The sequence below is a fragment of the Paramacrobiotus metropolitanus genome, unplaced genomic scaffold (assembly GCF_019649055.1).
Source record: "Paramacrobiotus metropolitanus isolate TYO unplaced genomic scaffold, Prichtersi_v1.0 Parri_scaffold0000086, whole genome shotgun sequence".
NCBI lineage: Eukaryota > Metazoa > Tardigrada > Eutardigrada > Parachela > Macrobiotidae > Paramacrobiotus > Paramacrobiotus metropolitanus.
In genome coordinates, this window is record NW_026570306.1 from 260,881 (window position 1) to 280,145 (window position 19,265).

The window sequence follows — 19,265 nt, forward strand, 5'->3', positions numbered from 1 at the left end:
TCGAATAACAATCGCGTTTCTTTAAAGAACTGTTTATCTTTAAAGGAATGTTACACTTTTGTCCACTCCGGCGCGGCATACGTACGAGCATGTATGGAACTGTTTGCAATAATGTAAGATGCATCCATCAACTGTCAAAATTACCCTCGTCAACAACACCGACGCTCGGTGTTATTTGGTAGATTTACTGTGCTATAAAATCCCAGTTATCTGTGCTGCATCCATCAGTTATGTAATATCGGTTCTTCGCTGTAGGAAAATAAATACAGTAATTATTCTAAATCTAAAACATCTTATACAAGTTCGTAGCAGATCTCTGTTGCGCTGCCAGCAGCTTGCTTAACGACTCTGTACACTGTAGAATTTACGGTGTTTCTGCATTGATTGTACATACATTTTATTCATAAAATCTATAGTTCGGAATTTGCGATAAGCAAACGGCCAGTACCCATGCTATAGATACCATGACTAAGAGGCATCGCGTCCTGCGTCGGAGAGAGATGCTTACCTCTTTCGTCTTGCGGAAAACTACACCCGTGTGACGACATCGTCACTAGTCGCACAGCACCGCCAACAGTCACCGGAAGTGCGCGTGCAGGTATGCCGTGCACATTCCTGCGCGGTCATATGACATCATAGTGACCGCATATTACATCATCATGCCGTCATGTACTCTGTCATTGGCTTGTCGCCACACCAGCCCCTCCCATGGCAGCCGAGCCCATCCGGACCAGGACAATATATAAAGCACCCTTCCACACCGTACCAGTCAGTAGTCTGACAGCAGTCCACCAGCAGTCTACCACTCGACTACCAGCCTACACCTGGATTACCTAGCATTAGTATTGTTATTGTGGGCATAGTGTTATATTGAATAAAGGTCACTGTCTTACGGGTGCGTTGCCTAATCGTTATAGGGCACATAGGTAACAAGTAAAGGTCATCGTCGACCTGCACAGGTGTAGCACAGGTGCACTTACAGGAGAACTCTATACTGCGACACCCGCGAAACCGCGATGGACCGACCACGGGTAGACACTGGACAGACCAAATTCTCCCTTCTCCTGTAACTCATCTCTCATTTTGCCTATCGCATGTGCATGTGCACTTGCGGCCTACCGATTGTCACTTTTGGGAGTCGGGCCCGTCTCTCTGTGACCATGCCCGTTACTAGTTAGCACAGTCTTAATTGCTTTTTAATTACTTTTTATGGCCAGTGCTCGCGATTTGTGGGCATGGGTACTAGTCTACGTGCTTATCGCAAATCAGGTATTTTGTAACATTAGATAATGGTATGTATTACGGTTTCGGTTTTTAAAAGCGTCTACTTATGCTTCCTCCGTGAGGTTGCTCTTGGTGTCCATTTTTGTCTACATACAGAGTACGTATATTGTGTACAACAATACCGATATAATACTGTACCTATATGCATATACTATAGAAGTATGTATTTTTTGTATGGCCTAATTTAAGTCAAATGATTTCTCAGCCATTTCTGCGTGGATTGGCACATTAATTCGCACCCGTGCCTTGAGGTCATCGCATGAAACAGCGCATAAATACAGTGCATCAGCATTGTACGAGTACATATGGATACGAGTACCGTAAAACTGTAAACAAATGCCGGCTTGCATCAGCACATGGCAAATAAATAAGGCAGCTCATCATCAATAACGAGCAGTACATTTTTGTTCGACCTTATACTGGACCTGCAAGGCACTTGGAGTCGTATACGTCATTCGCGCTACATCACGCAGTTTTGCGCACTTTTTTGTAACATGAATCGAGCGGTAGAATGGGATATTTTATTAATAAAAAACAATATTCAGAGGAAAATTATCGCAAGCCACACGATCACAATCTCTTCAAACTCAAGTCAATAACATTATTATCTGCAATCCAGGGACATCCAATCTAACCAGTAAAAACACGCCAAATCAACGCAACAATTTTCCCCAAATTTTTCTTCCATTTTAACAGCATAACTTTCCACCAAGAACACAGTATTATTTCACGCATAGTACGTGGGCGAGACGAGCAGATCGGTCAACAAGGCCAGCTGCTCCTCGGTGAACTTGGTCTTGTGTTCGGCCCAGTTGTCGAGATGCGTGCGGCGGAATTCCTTGATGGTGTTCTTCACCGTCTGGTTGACCGGCTGCGGATCGTTGACGTGCCCGCTGAGCAGCACCAGGACGTCGGGTTCGTGCTGGCCGATGCCGTAGGGCTGCGAGACGATGTAGGCGCACAGCCCCAACACGCCGGCGTGCCGCGTTAACAGGGATTTGGGCGTGCGGGCGTCCGTCGGCTGTTTGATGACGGGCGTCTCCGACTGCCGGTAGAAGCGGTCTAGGAGGGGTTTGTCCAACTGCAGGAAACCGCACTGCGCCAAACCTGTTTCAACGCCCGTTCTTTTATAATAACGACGATAATATTACACAATTAATTCACGAAGTAGTAGAACTTTTTTAAACTTAAGTAAATTGTACACAAAAATTACTGCTTCACAGAATAAACTAGCATTATTAACCGAAGAAAAGCACTAATACCAAAGAATGTCCTGAAATTTCCTTAAATAAATGATTAAATCCTACAGACAAAAAAATTATCAAAGTTATAATTATACATAAGACGCAGCTACATGCAACTAATCTTTACAACTCAAAGTCTCAGACAGAAGATTCTACATTTCGCTAATTTTTCTAGCAGTTTGTCTATTTTTTTGTAGAACATTTTAGTAAACCAGATCTACAAAATCGTCATTTAGAGCCCAGGAAATAACTAATAAAAAGTATTTATCAAGATACTAAATGAATTGTTTAACACATTATCGAGTAAATAACTGGCAAAATTACCGAACAAGCACTGTGTTACTACCGAATAAATTATTAATCTCACTCGTTGTTGAGCCCGGCGGAAATTATTTACTGCCGCAGAAAATACTTCCATTTATATTCCGACTGATTCTTAACAAATTGAGGGCCGCAGAACGTACCGGCCAACGTGACACAGGCCATCTCGCGCACTTCCAGACTCTCATCCTCCAGACTGCCCAGGACCATCTGCTTGACGCGCGCCACCGGCGACGGCGTCAGGCGTTGGATGGCGAAGAAGTTGCTGAAGACGGCCGTCTGCAGATGCTCCAGCGCCAGCACCCGATCGCGCCACCACAACGCATTGCCCACATCGGCTAAGATGCGCTCCACCTGCCCCAGCATCTCCCCGATCTCCGCCGGCGACAGGGCGATCTGCGACAAGCAGGCCAGGGCCGCCACACAGTCCCGTCGCAGCTCGTCGTCCCGCGTGTCGCTCTCGAAACGCATCAGCAACGGCAGAAACCACTACACAGCACAGGGATGCAAAAATTTTTAATAAAAAACAGCAAAGTAGAGAAATTAATCAGAGCAGTGAAATAAAACGGATAAAAAGATACAAAAACCGTACAACAGCGGTTTATGCCGGTAAGATGGCGCTTGTCATCAGCCAGCCTAAACCACTGCTCTACGATCTTTCATTTTGTGAACAATGTTATCAGCTTAGCACTGCTCACACAAAGATCAATTTATCTAAAACAACAATGATTAATCAAATAAAATAATGCAAGGCAAGGTAATGAACTAAAAAACTTATACAAAATTTCAAAGTCTTAATGCTAATTAATAAAAAAAATTAAACAACCAAATTTAAACAATTTAAAATGCCTGCTCTTTTTTAACTATTAAATTATTCTTTTGAGAAAATTATTAAAAAAACACAATTCAAATGATTAATTTATCCCACTTAATTAAGAAAATAACCACAAGAAAATTCAAAGAAATATATATAAAACCGCTCCAAAACGCAAAAACCTTAGTGCTAATTAAACCATTATTAACAAGAAATTTTAATAGTATCTAAAAATAAAGCGGATACAAAGTACGTAGTTGTTTAGTCACTACTAAATTCGGCTTCAGTCTTTTCCGAGAAATGCCGGCAGGCACAGAGTGCAACAGAAACCATTTTCTTTCATTCTGATCTGAATTTCAGTCAGACATCAAGAAAGTTATCAAACAAATTACCTGCAGCTCCGGCGGTGAGAAGCCCATCGTGTTGAGAACATGCTGACAGATCAGTTTGACCATCGTCTTGAACAGACGCATAATATCTTCCAGTTCCGTCGGACTATTCCCGCTCTTCAGCAACTCCTTACAACGCGGAAAATACTCCTTCAGCAGATTCACAAATTTCGGTCCCTGCTCCATTTCTTTCGACAGGTTCGGCAGCTGGATTTCACATCTACAGTAAAAAGAGTATCCTAAATTTTACCATTAACAAAACCAGTTTAATGCGCACATGACTTGACCATTGTGATTCCGAATTAGATTCGCAGCCATCGCACTACAAGTAACCCGACAATTTTCTTATTATTCTGCTCTTCCGAAAAATTAGCGAATCGAGTGAATTATTCGGGATTTAAATTCACTTTAACTAGACAGAATTAAATTCAAATGGCAAAACATTGACAAAACAGTCAAAGGAAACCAAATGCTCGGGAAAATGCAATCTTAATTTAATTTGAACTAATTTGATTAATTTAATTTGTTTATGTTATTTTAGTTTGATTTAATTCGCCTTAACCGGATAAAAAATCATTTTAATCCGCAAAACATTTATAAAATGCTCAGAGCCAAATAGCGGAAAAGTTAACGTTGATTTAATGTGGAAAAAAATGCAAAAAATTCTCACCAAAAATCTAGTTCCGAGAAATTTATTTTGGAAAAAATCATGAAAGGATTTCCAAGAAAATTACCAAATATTTTAACAAAAATGCCTCACCTGTACATATTGGCCAGCGTCCAGGCCACGCGGTCGCGGTAGCGCTCCTCCATCCGTTCCTTCATAATCTCCTCGATGCGCTGGTGCAGCTCCTTCCGGCGCCAGTCATACTGCACGAAGAAGGCACTCTGCAGGACGTACAGCCGCGATGACGCCTGGAAAGAGGTGTCGTTCTTCGGCAGATCAAACAGCACTTTCAGCAGGGGATAGGTGCGCCGCGCATCCCCCTCGTTTAGCCCGGAATGCGCCAGCTCCCCCCAATCCGCCAGCGACTCCGTGGTCAGATTGTTCAGCGCCAATTTTAGTAGCGGGGTTAACTGCTCCCATAGATGGGTGATTTTCTTGTACGGCCATCGCTTGGAACCACTGCCATAAATTGATAATTATTCTATTGAACTCAGTTTAACTTTTATTTATACTATTTTTATTTTATTCAGTTTTTATAATTTATTATGTTTATTGTTTCATGATTCTTTTTCAAAAATTATTTTCTTAGGTTTTCAAAAATTGTTTATTTTCAAAAATGTGCGATTGTTTTCAAAAGTGTGCAGTTTTTATTCATATTATTAATTCTGCAGTGCCAATGTTAGTAAGATGAAGAAGACACATAAATCACAGCTAACCGTAGAGCGATGGCAAGCTAAGATTTCCTCATTTCGGATTTAAAAGCAAAACCTGATCACGCATTCATGTTAATACTCCGATTCTGTAACATTTCAGTTTTATTATTTTTCAATGTTCTGGTTAAGGTTTTGTTTTTAATCGCTAATAAGATAAAAAAAATGCCTGCGCTGGTGGTGGAATAGTTAGTTATTCGACTGTATCCATGCACGTCTATTTAAATTTAAACGCGCATTATCATCTATCTCCCTTCGTTTTTCTTAAATGTTTATTACTTTCGGCAGCTGTTCTTCAAATGGAGCACAATTCCGATTACTCAATAATTACAGCCCAAACTTCCGCACACATTGCTACTGGCGTTTCCGTCTACCTTGTCTATCAAATCGAGTTACGAAACACTTCCTTGGCAGTGTCTACCAAAATTACTCACTTCCTTGTGAAATACTGCCAAAAAATATCCCGCGGTTATCATAATTTTCTCTGACAAAATTATCGGATTTTCTGGCAAAATTTGGAGGAAATATGACTTGCACAAAACATTCCATTAAAAAAATTGGAAATTCGATTTCACGAAAAATCCGTGGCAAGATGTCTAAATGCGAGAAACTGCCCTGCGCGATAACGAATCAACATCGAGGATGGTATAATTAATAACGAAGCGTTCAATTTCTCAAGCAATTAATTCCGTATACAAAATGCCGGCAATTTGAAAACTAAATTTTATTTTAAATTTATGTCAAATTAAATCTAAAATTTAAATTAAAAAAATCAACTTAAATTCATACTTTTAATCTTTACTTTGTTTCAAATTAAAATTAAATCAAATTTTATTCAAATTTAATTTTTTTTTACTTATGCAATGGTGGCGTTTTGACCGTTATTTTACCGAATAATTCCCGTTAAAATTTCCGCTGCACACCGCTGCTGATGCTCCTCTTTAGACGCGATCAAACGCTGCAGATGCGGTAATAACAGCGGCAAAAACGCGTCTTCAAAATGCCGGAACAGTGTGCGGAAAATCCAGTAGGTGTATGTATCGAATTTCCCGTGCAACTTGGAGTCTTCCACCGATAGCAATCGTATGAGAATATCCACGTACGCCTCGTCCGTCATCTTCTCGTAGATGATCTTCTCCAGCTGGTTCAACGATTCCGGCACTTTACCCAGACAGATCTGATCCTTCAGCGGAGCTGCCAACTGTCGGAAGAAATGAAGACACCATTAAACTATTTGTTAAACAATAATACAATTTTCTAGAGCACAGCCTTCTAAAAATATGAATTTAACAATATTCAGTAAATTTATATTTAGAATTTATTATCTATGAGACAACATTCACTCATAATTCTGTAGAGAATCAAAAACAAGGTTCCCAATAATTAAAAAAGAAATTCAAGATCCACCACACCAAAAAATTTTTTCTATAGTACAAAGGTGAACCGATATCTGGAAAACAAAAAATTATTTCTTAAGCTGCATCAAAATTTGTTTAGCAAACTTTTCGCTTCGAATTTACGGCCGCAATTCCCTTTTACCCGGACAGTACGCCACCATTCTACGATCGTATGATGTTATATAACTAAATCTTAAAAAAACTAGCGCATTCGCCCCAAAATAATTACTTTGATAACGTCAGATTTATTCTAAAAAAGTTAATTGTTATTAACAACAATTAACGCAGAAAAAACACTAATTTATCAAAAGCGCTGGTGTTTCAAAAACTAAAACAGGCATCAAATTATTAACAATTATTAACAAAGAAAAAATACTAATCAAAAGGTTTTATCAGCGCACCGTTTTATCAAAACTTCGCACCATTAATAAAATGTCAAAATATTTTAAAAATATTTTGAACAAAGCTGAGACATGTCAACTAAATGCCTTTGCAAAAAAAAGCTAACTTTAACATTGGGCACATGGAACACGAGCTCACCACTCTTCAATTTCACTGATTCCGCTTACAACAAGCTCAAGCAAACCGAGCATATAAACCGGCAATTACCGTCCGTTATAAACACACCTTCAGCGTTTCCGGCCATCCATAGTAGCCATGCTGGATCTTCTCCACGAAGATCGTATTATCGTATTCCTCCGTGTTGCGAGGGAGTTTGGCTTCGTCGAAGCACAGCCAGAGATTGTCGGGACGGATCCCGGCGGGCGGGAGACCATTCGGCGCGCTGGTCAGCGTGTTTTTTAAGTGCACTTCGGTGCGGACGATGGGCCGCTTCAGCCAGCGCATAAAACTCAGCATCGGGTGCTGGGAGAGTTTGCGCGCCTTCTCCGAACTGGGATTGGCCCAGTTGTCCATGAAGGTGTCGATCATGTTCGGCTCCAAGGCCACATCACGACGAACTACAAATTCATTCAGTACATTATCCGTTAACAACGCTTCTCACACTGCGGAACATTTTCAAGCAAGAATCCTTCTGAGAAATAATTTGAGGCATCGAAAAAACGCTTCATAAAAAGTAGGAAACAATCAATAATTCTAATATCGCAAATTTCAAATGTTGCCGACGCTGGTTATTTTGGAAAGTTAGTGAACAAACAGTCGCCACTCAAAACCACTGCACTACGTTCATTACTAATCAACAAAACTGAAACCATGTGCAACCGTCAAACACAGAAGAGCAATAAGTTCCAGTTTTAATCATTACAAAAAATAACCAAATAAAAATTTCAGTGAGCAGATAAAAATTTTTGATCATAAATGATTTTCAAATATCGCAAACGATGGTTATAGTAAAGAGTTAATGAACCAACACCCCTCCCCTAACATCACTAACCACAACCGTTGCACTACAATCATCACTAACCGATAAAAACGAAACCGCGGATGACTAACGAATCTAATTTTATTAATTGCAAAAAAAATCGTGCAATGAGTTTCCTATTAAGTATATTCTTTTGAAATTACACATTTTGCTGATAATAATATTTCTGGGAATAAAAGCCCGATACATTCTGCCATCCGTGCAAAACCGATCAACTTACTGAGATGCGACAGGACAAAGAGGGAAAAGTGGAAGTTCTTTGGTTTCGTCAGGCGTTCGCGTACAAAATCCAGCAGCTCATTGACGAGGACGAAGAAGAGCTTCTCGTTCTCCCGGCTCTCCACGGCCCGGTTCTCCCACATCTCCTCCATATCGTGGACCGATGGAGGATCGCCGTCCACCGCCGCGCCGGCATTTTTCACCAGCATCTGGCGGGCCACTTCCATGGCCTTCTCGGCCTGCACAATGTGGATCGTCGTCGTCGAGAAGTGCCGGTCCATCTTGTCCGCCAGTTTATCGAAGATCAACGACACCGTCTTGCTCTCCGATGTCACTTTGATCAGGCACGGAAAGCACTACAAACAACCAAATGCTGCTTAGCCATTACATGAATAATCAGTACCGTAAGCATTAAGAAACGAGAACAATTTATTGTATGTATTAAAAGAAAAAATTAGAGGCTTAAAAAAAACAGTTTTACAATGAATTTGTTCTTCAAAAAAACTTCATTACGTTACGGTTTATTTTTACAGGGTTATGCTTATGAAACGATGTTATTCTATTGTAACAAAAGCGCTACAATATAATTAACTTAAATGCATTTTACTGCAATAAAAAAAACGTAAAAATTTAATATCGAAAAAAAGGTTAATCATAGTTAAATTACACAAATTACATTAAATAATTACACAAACCTGTTCACTACTAATGTAATTAAAGGAGATAAAATAAAGTTATTAAAGGAGATAAAATTTTATTTATCGAAGAAACGCTTAACCGTTACTTCCTAAAATTCAAGAAAATCTTGACTGGCCAGTAATTGTAAATTTCCTAGAAATTAAAAAAATTAAAGTGGAGGTAATTATTTATTTAAGATTATAATACAAATTTGCTTCTGTGATGGGACTGTTTTTTTTAAATTCAGTACAATTTCCTAATGCATTATGCCGAATTCACCTTGGACAGCGTGTGCCAGTCGTGTTTGGTGACCAGTGAGCCGCCTTTGCCGCCGAAGATGAGATACAGCGCGCCCTTCATCTGCGCCGCCATCTCCTTGTTATCCTTGGACGTCTCCAGCTTGCTGATGATGTCGTCGACGAACGCCCGGTAGGTGAACTGCAGATTGGCCAGGGCGTCCTGGAAGTAGTTCTGCCCGAGCACGCGCACATCCCGGTACTGCCCGGTGGCCAGATCGATCATCTCCTTCATGATGGCCGACCGCAGGACGGTCAGCGGTGAGCCACGATGGTCCTAGAAACCGACCAAGAGCTCAATAACCGTTCTTCGATGCCGGGGCAAAAAAGGCAACGCCTTATTAGATGAAATATAAATACAATGAAAAGCGCAGTTACGCCAGCAGTGTTGAAGAAACTTCCATACGAAAAAACGGAAAATCTCTTAGGCGGCCAATAATGATTAAGTTAACACCGACCATACGTATGTGTTCGGAGACAGCTTCTAGGTCAGCCGTTGTACTACAATGTCATACATTAGCACGCACCGAGAGAATCAAGAACGATATTCTCCATTCAAAAAACTTAAGAAAATAAAAGGAATAAAATATCATCTGATGAAAATGAAGTTATGCAGACCACCATAAAATTTGCCTTCTTGATGCAGCAAAAAAACGCAAAAGCAAATTCAACAATTAAAATATCCGTCAAAAGCAATCAAGCCATAGATTAACTAAAATTACATTAATACTATTCAAGTATTTTTAATTAGAATAAATCATCACATTGTAATATCCAAGAAATTTTTCCAAAATAATCGAAGAAAAATCGGTAATCATTACTTAAAACACGTTAACACAATATTTTTATTAATAGATGTTGTTATTTTTTCCAAATATTTCCATTTGTGATTAGTGTGCATTTTTCCACTCACATAATGGCGTCGTTCATGCTGCAGCAGTACCCGCTCGAACACCACCAAGCGCATCTGTTCCTTTTTCGATCCCAGCACCCGCGTCATGGTCTTCCTGGAAATAATATGCGCCTTAATCCGCATCTGCAATTCCTCGTTCTCCAGCCCGCGGAAGAACATGAGAGCCTTGAAGATGCGCAGAATGATCTTGATGGACTTGACGTCGTCCTCATCCGCCGCCGAGATCTTGCGCAGCACCGGCTGGACGTGCTGGAAGATGTAGTCGCGGGCTGGTTGGCCGCGCAGACGGATCTCGCGCTGCGACAGACTGATGATGGGATCGGGCTGCTTGGAGTAGATCTCCACCGAGGTGGGGCAGGGCAGGAGGCGTTTCTCGGGGGCGGTGTCGAAGGGGAAACGGATGCCGGCACCGGCTGCAAGCATAAACAATATTAATGAAAATTAAGAAAATAACTTAAATTGATACATTTAACTTTAATCTGCGCTTTAATTTATTTTTGCAATATTTTCCAGCGCGGGGTGGAAGGGGAAACGGATGCCGGCACCGGCTACAAGCAGAAATTTTACAAATCAGTTTTAAATCAATAACTTTAATTTAATCTACGCTCTAATTTATTTTCGCAATATTCGTGGCCGCGGTGTCGACCATACTACCAACTAAAACTTTGAAAAATACTTAAACAAATTAATCAAAAATACCCTTTTTATGCCGGCATGTGCTGGAAACCGGTGCAGCGTTTCATTTGCCAGTTGACGATCATGCAAAACGTTAAGGAAAAACTAATAGCTTTTCGGCAGCAGTTAGATTTTACAGAACCGTCACATGCTGACAAATTATGAAATTGGAGGCAAATTTGGACAGTTGCCATTACACTACGAAACACCACGATATCGTCAACAGCGTGCTGCATCGATCGTCAGTCGGCTCTGGCCGCCGTCAAATTTTTTTCCCGGCGTGGACTAAAATATATTCCACAGGAAAAACTGAACCATTTACATCTCGCAAAGTTCTAACAATTCTCTTAAAAATCAAATAGTAAAGGTACAGGAAAAGCAGGAGATACCGGCAAGGAGCTGGAAGTAGTACTCGTACAACTGGTGAAAAAAACTTATTTTCGCAATTTAATTCTCAAATTTGTTTCGGACGGATTTCACTATCCCTGTCGGTCTAAGAACCAAGATTAATCGCGCTATAACAACAAGCCGGCGGTAGATTTAAGTAACAGAAGCGGACGCATTTTAATGAAGATTAACAAAACAAAAAACGTTAAAAAAATGAAAAAATAAAAATATACAATAAATTTTGTAAAATAAATATAAAATTTAACATTAAAAATTGCAACAAATGCGAAGCATTATACAAACTCAACTAAATTGAAAAAGGGGAAAAATTTTAAAATAAATTTATTAAACTGAAACTTAAAAAAAACTGTAACAAAACAATTTCAGTCGGACGTCCGATTTCCCGCCACTCACCCACGCACATCTCCACCATCAACAGCGTCCGCTCCAGCTCCTTCCGCTCCATCATCCCCTCCCCGCTCGCATGCCGCTGCAACGCCTCCAACGCCGGCAGCAGCAACACCCCGAGCATCTCCTCCGCGAAATCCAGCTCCTCCTCATCCGCCACATGCCAGTCCATCTGTACTTTCCTGGGTTGGACCAGCTTGCCCCACTGCCGCACCGGGACATACTCCCCGCTCTCCTCCGCCATCTCCCGCGCATCCACCGACCCGATATTCACCGGAAAGGTGCTCAGGACCCCGCGCAGCACCGCCCGCACCATGCCGGCCACCAGCTTGAACAGCTGCGTGCATTTCGTCTCTTTCAAGACCTCTAAGCATTCCAGGAGGGTGTTGCGGTGGGTTAGGATGGATTTGCCGCAGAAGACTAGGCTGTCGGAGACCAGCTTGACTGTCCAGGCCAGTTCGTCGTCGATCTGGTCGTTTTCGGGGATGTCGTTACGGCGCAGATCCACGCGCACCTATTTTATTCAATTTAATCAATCTGGCAGCTTTAGCAATTTTTTATCTTTAAAATTCACTTTTATTAAAGCAGCTTGTTTATCTCACGCCTGATAGTCAATTTTTCCCAAGCTCAAATTCACAATTAAATCAATATTATTAAAAACACATTTAAATAGACCTTTTTCATAGGCATTATACGCTTACTAATTGACACAGTTAATTATCTTGCATTTCCAATCTTTTACTGCCTCTAAAATTTTGCTGTTTTTTTTACTGTTTATTACTGCCATCACTCAGCTTTTCAATTTTTTTTCCAGCCCAATTAAAAATCTAGATTCAAACTAATTATTAGCCATTTCAAATAAATTACCTATTAGCAATTTCTTTTGTTTTTGAAATTTATCTTTTTCTCTAATAAATCATTAACGGCTATTTTCGATATATGCATACAGGCTAATATTGTCAACTTTCTCCATTCCGTAATTACAGTACGTACACACATTTTCCGTAATTGCCGGTTTATTTTCACTAATATTTTCCTTAATTAGTTTTCGTGCACGTACCTTCAGCATTTTGATGAGGGGCTCGAGGATCTCGGTCTCGGCGATGCGCAGACGGAACTTCATGGCCATGGCGCAGAAACTGGACACGGCCACCCCGGTGTAGTGGCTGTAGCTGAGGGTGCGGTTGGACACGAAGGAGTACAGTTTCTGCAGGATGGCCTGGCAGATATTGTCCGACGACTGGAAGATGATGGTGGCGATCAGCGACGACATGCCCAGCCGCGTGAAGCGCTCCTCCTGCGTCATGCGCTCGTTGATGTCGCGCGACACCGAGTCATGCCGGCCGTGCAGGTCGTTCGTCGAATTCAAAATATACTGCAGAAAAATATACAAAAACATTAACACCTGAAATTTGACAGGAGAAAGAACAATCACAACACCTATACGAAAATTCAGCAAAAATTAGTTTAAAACATTCGCCATAAATCAAAATACAAAGTACTCAAAATGACGATAAAAATCCGAAAACAATTCGCAACAAATGAAATAAAAAAATTAATATTCAAAAATTAAGTATTCCTGTAAAAATTAACTTAAAATAATTTGCTACAAACAAAAATATTAAAATTAACGATAAAAATCTAAAACAATTCGCACTAAATTGTGATGATAAAATAAAATTAATTTCAAATAATTCGTAATTATTAAGGAAGAATGCTTATCATCACGAATATTTACAGTTAAACAGCGTTCCATGCACTGTAGAGCGAAATCCTCGAATCCTGACGTCTCCAGGCACAGATCACGCTCCTCGGGCGTCAATTCGTCTCGGTCACCGTAGCGGGATGAATCTTCCAGCGGCACCATAGACAGCAAGGCACTGCAAGTAAAATACATCACAATCATAAACCGAATGACTGTAAATCAAGAAAACATCCGACTACCACTGGATAGCAAGACATATGATGCGATAGTCATACTCGGTACGACGAATACACGATAACGCCGTGAAAATGTTGTTTACGAGCCAAAAACTTTCACTAAGTTTCTCCTTGATATTGGTTTACATTTGCTCAGTATATCTTGAATTTGTATCTGAAAACCTCAACATACTGTTGAAAAATCAAATCTGAAAAATAAATTTAAAATTTAAAAATCATTACAGTAATTAAATTTGATAAGCAGATTTTAGTGCCGATGTTCAGGGGGAACATGGAATTAATGTAGTAGAGCGGCGTGAGGCATATAGTCGTGAACAATAAAATTAGTTCGCTCCACTGCTCAGATTCAGACAATTAACGTAAATATGCGAAAAGAAATTGATTAACTTTTTTCTCTTTTCTTAAAATACGCACTATGAAATATTCTTAAAATAGAAACGGAAAATCGTCAAAAAATACCAAAACTATTCTTTACGTATCCTTACGTGAGAAACTGGAAGGTGCAGCCGCTCTTGCGGAAATCATTGGAATCAATCCCCGGAAGAACGCCCAGCAGCAGCGGCAGCACATGTTTCCGTCCATCCGGCATCATCAGCAAACTGCGCATGCACATACTCATGCCCGAGAGCGAGACCGTCAATCTAAACCCGTTAAAAATAAATAAACAATTCACAACATGGAAAATATTACGAAAAATGGTCAACATAAAAATCCGAATGAATTACGCACCGCTGCGGCTCAGTCAAGGCGTCCAGCGCCGGGTACAGTCGCTCCAGGATGTCAGGGACAATCTCCTCGGGGCAGAGCTCGGCCAGGTTCTTCAAGGCGAACATACTTTCCAGGCGGGGCCCGATGCTCTTACTGTACATATTCAGCAGCACCAACGGCTTCATTCCTTTAACGAAACGCCGGATGGTCGCGTCGGTCAAGCGGGCGTCCACGGGAACCTCCGGCGTCCAGGATTTTTCCCTGCCAAATAAGTAACGCATTCCTTCACATAGTAATTTTTAACTGTCCGCCGCGATAAACAAAAATTCATGGTGAAAATGCCGAGAAAAAAAAATAATGATACAATAAAGATGCGTTTCCGCAATTAAGTCCTAGGGGGGATAAAAACCTTACACCCATTCGAGTAATCCGGAAATTCAGAGGAAAAATAACTCGAAGAAAAAATAAGAAATTTTTGTGAAACACATAAAATCGCAAAGGGGTGAAAATTCACAAATTCTTTCTTTATTCATAACCGAAAACAATTATGATGAAAAAACAATTAATGAAAAAAGCGTTTATATAATCAGGAAAGTTGCCAATATAACTGTATAAAGAAGAAATTCACGGTAAAAACATATTATATACAGTACATAAACAAAGAAAAATTCTACAAAACGAAACATTTTTCAAAATATCACGTATGGCTAATAAAACAGGAGAAATTTGAAAAAATTCAGATATAAATGACTGCAAAACTGCTAATGCAATGCCTATGGCTATGAAATAGGAAAAAGTCAAGAATGAAATTCACATGTAGATGACTGGGAACAAATGAAAGGAAAAATAGCTTATAAAATGCCGAACCAAATCGGAAAATTCAAAAAAAGTTCAGATATAAATGACCGTAAAAGCGATAATCACGGAAATTACTGTAATTCATTTAAAACAGAATTATTTCTCAGCGCAGTGTTACCGGTATCGTTCCGCATTAACCCGCGCCACCACCCCCAAGGCCAGCCGCATAATCACACTGGACAGATTACCCGACCATTCGCCGTGGTTGGACGGATAAAAATACGATTCCACAGCCTTAAACAGCGTCTCCAACGCCACCAGGCACTCTTCATGGTGCAGCATGCCCACCGGCCACATGGCCGCACTGGTCGCATCGAAGGCCTTCCCCCCGAACACCAGTTTCAGCCGCTTCTTCCCCACCGGAAGCTTCAGATTGCGCAGGAACTTGTTGAAGATGACGCTGATGTACGGGCGCCAGTCGATGTGGCCGCTGGTCTCCAGCGCGACCCGCGCCAGCAACGACACCAGATCGCTCTCCCAGGTCGGCACACCCGAGAACGTCATCCAGATTCCTGTCAACATCATGCATAACTTAAAAAAAAAACAAATATCAGAATAATCCCCACTCACAAAACACACGACGTGCGATAGAAGCAATGAAGCCAAATTTACATGTACGCTTGTAGCAATGGCATATTGGGCCAGGTCAATTACATCTGGGTAACCATTGCGCGTCGGGTAACGGAGAAACGCGTAAAAATCTGTCCATGACTCAGCGAAAAATTTATCGTCCAAACGTAAGTCGAGTACGCTTCCGTGGCAAGAAAGAAATTGAACAACTAAAAAACTGAAGTGGAACCGAAAATTTTATTTTTGATGCTTTAATGTGGTACTACAACAAAAAAGTTAATTCTGAGTTAAGGAGTGTCAATCTGGGTCGCTGGATGCACTTTAGGTTCAAACAAACAAAAATTTTGTTGATCTATGCAGGAGAGTTACGAGTTACTCGTAGTTTGGGTAACGGTTGCGCTTCGATTTCGAAGCGCAACAGTTACACGCACGGGTAAGCTGAAAACCCATCCCAGAATTCTGGTTTACCAATCAATTCGTTTACCTGCTTACGCGCCGTGACGTCATGTTTTTTTACCCGACTGCCGCTTGCGCGTCGCGTAAGACTTACACAGAGCAATTGCCCTGGCCCATTGTAGTGCAAGGGCTGTAGAACATAAATGTCATCATTGCAATTAAACGGTATATTACGAGTATAAGAAAAAATCGCAATGTGAATAATGTTGTTTTTTTGCGTTTTCATATCACATTTCCGAATTAAACTGCCGTTCTAATGATGCAATTTTCCAACTAAATTTCGCAATTTCGTAATTTCGTTTGGAAAAATTTTTGCATGCACTAGGCAATGCCTGTAGAAGGGTTGGCAGTATTTTTTTGTTTTCTTACCCATCATCTCATCGAACCACACTTTCCACGGCTGCTCCCCCTCGCGGCCGACGGTGGGCAGGAACATACTGAAATACTTGATGGCCTTCTTCATGGAGGAGGAGTGCGGACAGAGCAGGGGGCGCCAGGTGTCCAGCATCTCCTGGGCGGCCTCCGGGGCGAAGTATACCCGACAGAAGTGGATCAGTTCCGTCAGGCGCCGTTCCAACGAGTCCGGCACACTCATCAGGCCGTGCCATTCGTCGCGGTTGTACTGAAAGTGCTCGTACGTCTCGTACAGTTTCCGCCACGGGATCTGCACATCGTCCGGCGTCAGCAGCTCCGTTTTGCGTAGTAAATCCTGTTCGAGAAACGCGAGTGTACAGTGCACAATTGAAACCAGAAACTATAATTTCTTTTACGGTATTTATTAAGCAGCACGATACACCTTAAAAAGGCAACAGTAATACGAATGACCACATACCGCAGTGGCATGCAGATGCCGACTGGTGCTAAATCGAAAGCAATCGCGAATTGTATGGAAAGGCAGCTGTAATTCTACCATAACAGAATCTACCGCAACAAAAATACTTGCATAAACTTTTCAACAAATCTCAGAAGTTTCGTAGAGCAGTGTCATTGAGGTGCGGGATCACAAATATTTACCAATGCAAACCAAAATTATATTCAACCAGATCTAAATCGCTTTTTTGCATCAGCTGATTGACCATTTAAAACCGTGTCTACTACTAAATCAGCAGTAGAGCTAATAAACAACCGATTAAAAAACGTATTTCTTTCAAATTACGACTTCTGTCTTAGTAATTTCATTCTGCTTTCTTTTAAAGGTTTGCTTGTTCTCTTGGAACCTAAATATTAAATTCTCCGATTTTTTCAAAATAATTCTCTAATTAACTAAGTAAGTGATCATTTTTCAATTTGATTAATTGATTAATTACTTTTTTAATTCTCCGATTTTTACATTTTCTCCTTTCCAAACTATTACACTGAATATTTAAACATTTACGCTGTGTTTTATTTTTTATATTTCTAATTTCTTAGCACACACTCACCGTTAGAATCTGCGCGGACCGCGCGACAATACTGGCCTCCATGTTGTGGTCGATGACCAGCTCGAAGAAGAAGCGCACCAGCTGCACATGGTCGGCCTTATCAAACCGCCGGCCGTACAGCCGCAAATACTGCTCCATCCGGCCGAACCACAACACCAGCCCCGGCCGGTAGTCCCCCGTCAGCACGGAGCGCGCCAGGCCCTCCTTGATCTCGGCGAACCACGTGGCCGCCTCCTCCTCCAGCAGGGAGTGGTAGGGCAGCATGAAGTTGGCGCCCAGTTGTTGCTGGTAGTGTTTGCGCGCCCGTGGCGGCCCGGCCGTGGAGGAGCGCCGCTGCAGCGCGTCGTACTCCTCCTGCTCGTCCTCGTCCAGGTCGTCCGCGTCCAGGACATGCTCCGCATCCGCAATGTCGATCTCCAGCATCTTGGCTCCGATTTCTTCTACAAACACCAACGCACTTGATTAATCTCAAACTCTTCCATCATTTAATGGTTTTAGTGATCGTGGAAGATAATTTTAAATTTTTGTTAAATAATTTTTAAATATCCGTGGTAATTCGTCACATATAATCCATTTTCGAGAGCCCAAAAATTTACGAAAGCCGCCAATTTCGCCAAATCTTTCGCAAAGAAGCACAAGATCAATCGCCTAAATATGTATTCAATCGCTAGCAAAATTTTCCTTCAATTAATTTTTTTTACTGGTTTTGTAAAATATTTTTTAGCGAAAAGTCCATTTTCGAATATTCAAAAATAATTATTGCAGCTGCTAATTTTTATAAATTATTCACACCATGATATCATGATTGTTTTGGCGTAATAAATCTTCGTTTCTAATTTTTCTATCTAGCAAATATTATGCGCATATAAATTTAATTCTTTTATTCCAGTTCGAATAAATCAAGAATTAGAAATTCAAATACGTAATATTACTTCACTAAAAATGTCTAAAATACTAATTACGGCAAAATTAATTTTCGTTGCATTTGAAACAAAGATGGTAAAAGAAGAGTAAAAATTATGCGACGGTTACGAGAACTTAAAACTTAACCGATAACGTTAGAAAAAAATCAAAAATCTTCGAGACAGGTAAACAACAAACGCTGAGAACCCGCACCATACGACGCGCTCTTCTCGCCGATGATTTGCAATAACCGTCGTGCCATGACAAGTAAATTTCCATAAAACTACACAACTAACCACAAATTTGTAACGACTGCCATTCTTAGTACCTGTTCGTTCACGACTGCAGGCGCATAAATACTGATTTCCGCGATGGGGTCTTATCAGCGATTAGGGCTGTGCTGCTCCGTTGTGCAGCATCATCAACATCGAACGATCGATTAAAGTGAAAGAGAAATTTCTGGATAAAAAAACGGATGGTCTGATTGGTGAAAATAACAGAAAAGGTAGGAACGTATAGAAATACCTGCGATTCTGCTGACAAATTCTGCAATATCACGCGAAGAACCAAAATAAATGGACGTCCCTTTTTCAGCAAACCACAATAATCCAATGGGTATTTAAAA

General features: G+C 40.9%; 1 protein-coding gene across 3 annotated transcripts; it reads right to left on the reverse strand.

The window, feature by feature from the left end:
- Nucleotides 1–1,791: 1,791 nt before the first annotated feature.
- Nucleotides 1,792–19,246, reverse strand: LOC129596084 (proteasome activator complex subunit 4A-like). 3 transcript variants are annotated; one of them, XM_055493256.1, is made up of 19 exons: nucleotides 19,166–19,246; nucleotides 18,969–19,099; nucleotides 17,738–18,177; nucleotides 16,686–17,025; nucleotides 15,409–15,802; nucleotides 14,454–14,693; nucleotides 14,210–14,365; nucleotides 13,522–13,663; nucleotides 12,844–13,158; nucleotides 11,790–12,297; nucleotides 10,314–10,726; nucleotides 9,384–9,677; nucleotides 8,428–8,782; nucleotides 7,454–7,785; nucleotides 6,320–6,630; nucleotides 4,813–5,178; nucleotides 4,056–4,272; nucleotides 2,993–3,338; nucleotides 1,792–2,391 (listed from the first exon to the last, which is right to left on the reverse strand). In XM_055493256.1, the coding sequence occupies exons 3-19, from the start codon at nucleotides 18,158–18,160 to the stop codon at nucleotides 2,012–2,014; spliced, it is 5,532 nt and encodes a 1,843-aa protein (XP_055349231.1). In that variant the 5' UTR covers nucleotides 18,161–18,177; nucleotides 18,969–19,099; nucleotides 19,166–19,246; the 3' UTR covers nucleotides 1,792–2,011. The 3 variants fall into 3 exon arrangements, with proteins under 3 accessions (XP_055349231.1, XP_055349230.1, XP_055349229.1); XM_055493255.1 differs by having other exon boundaries at nucleotides 18,969–19,228; XM_055493254.1 differs by lacking the exon at nucleotides 19,166–19,246 and having other exon boundaries at nucleotides 18,854–18,975.
- Nucleotides 19,247–19,265: the final 19 nt, after the last annotated feature.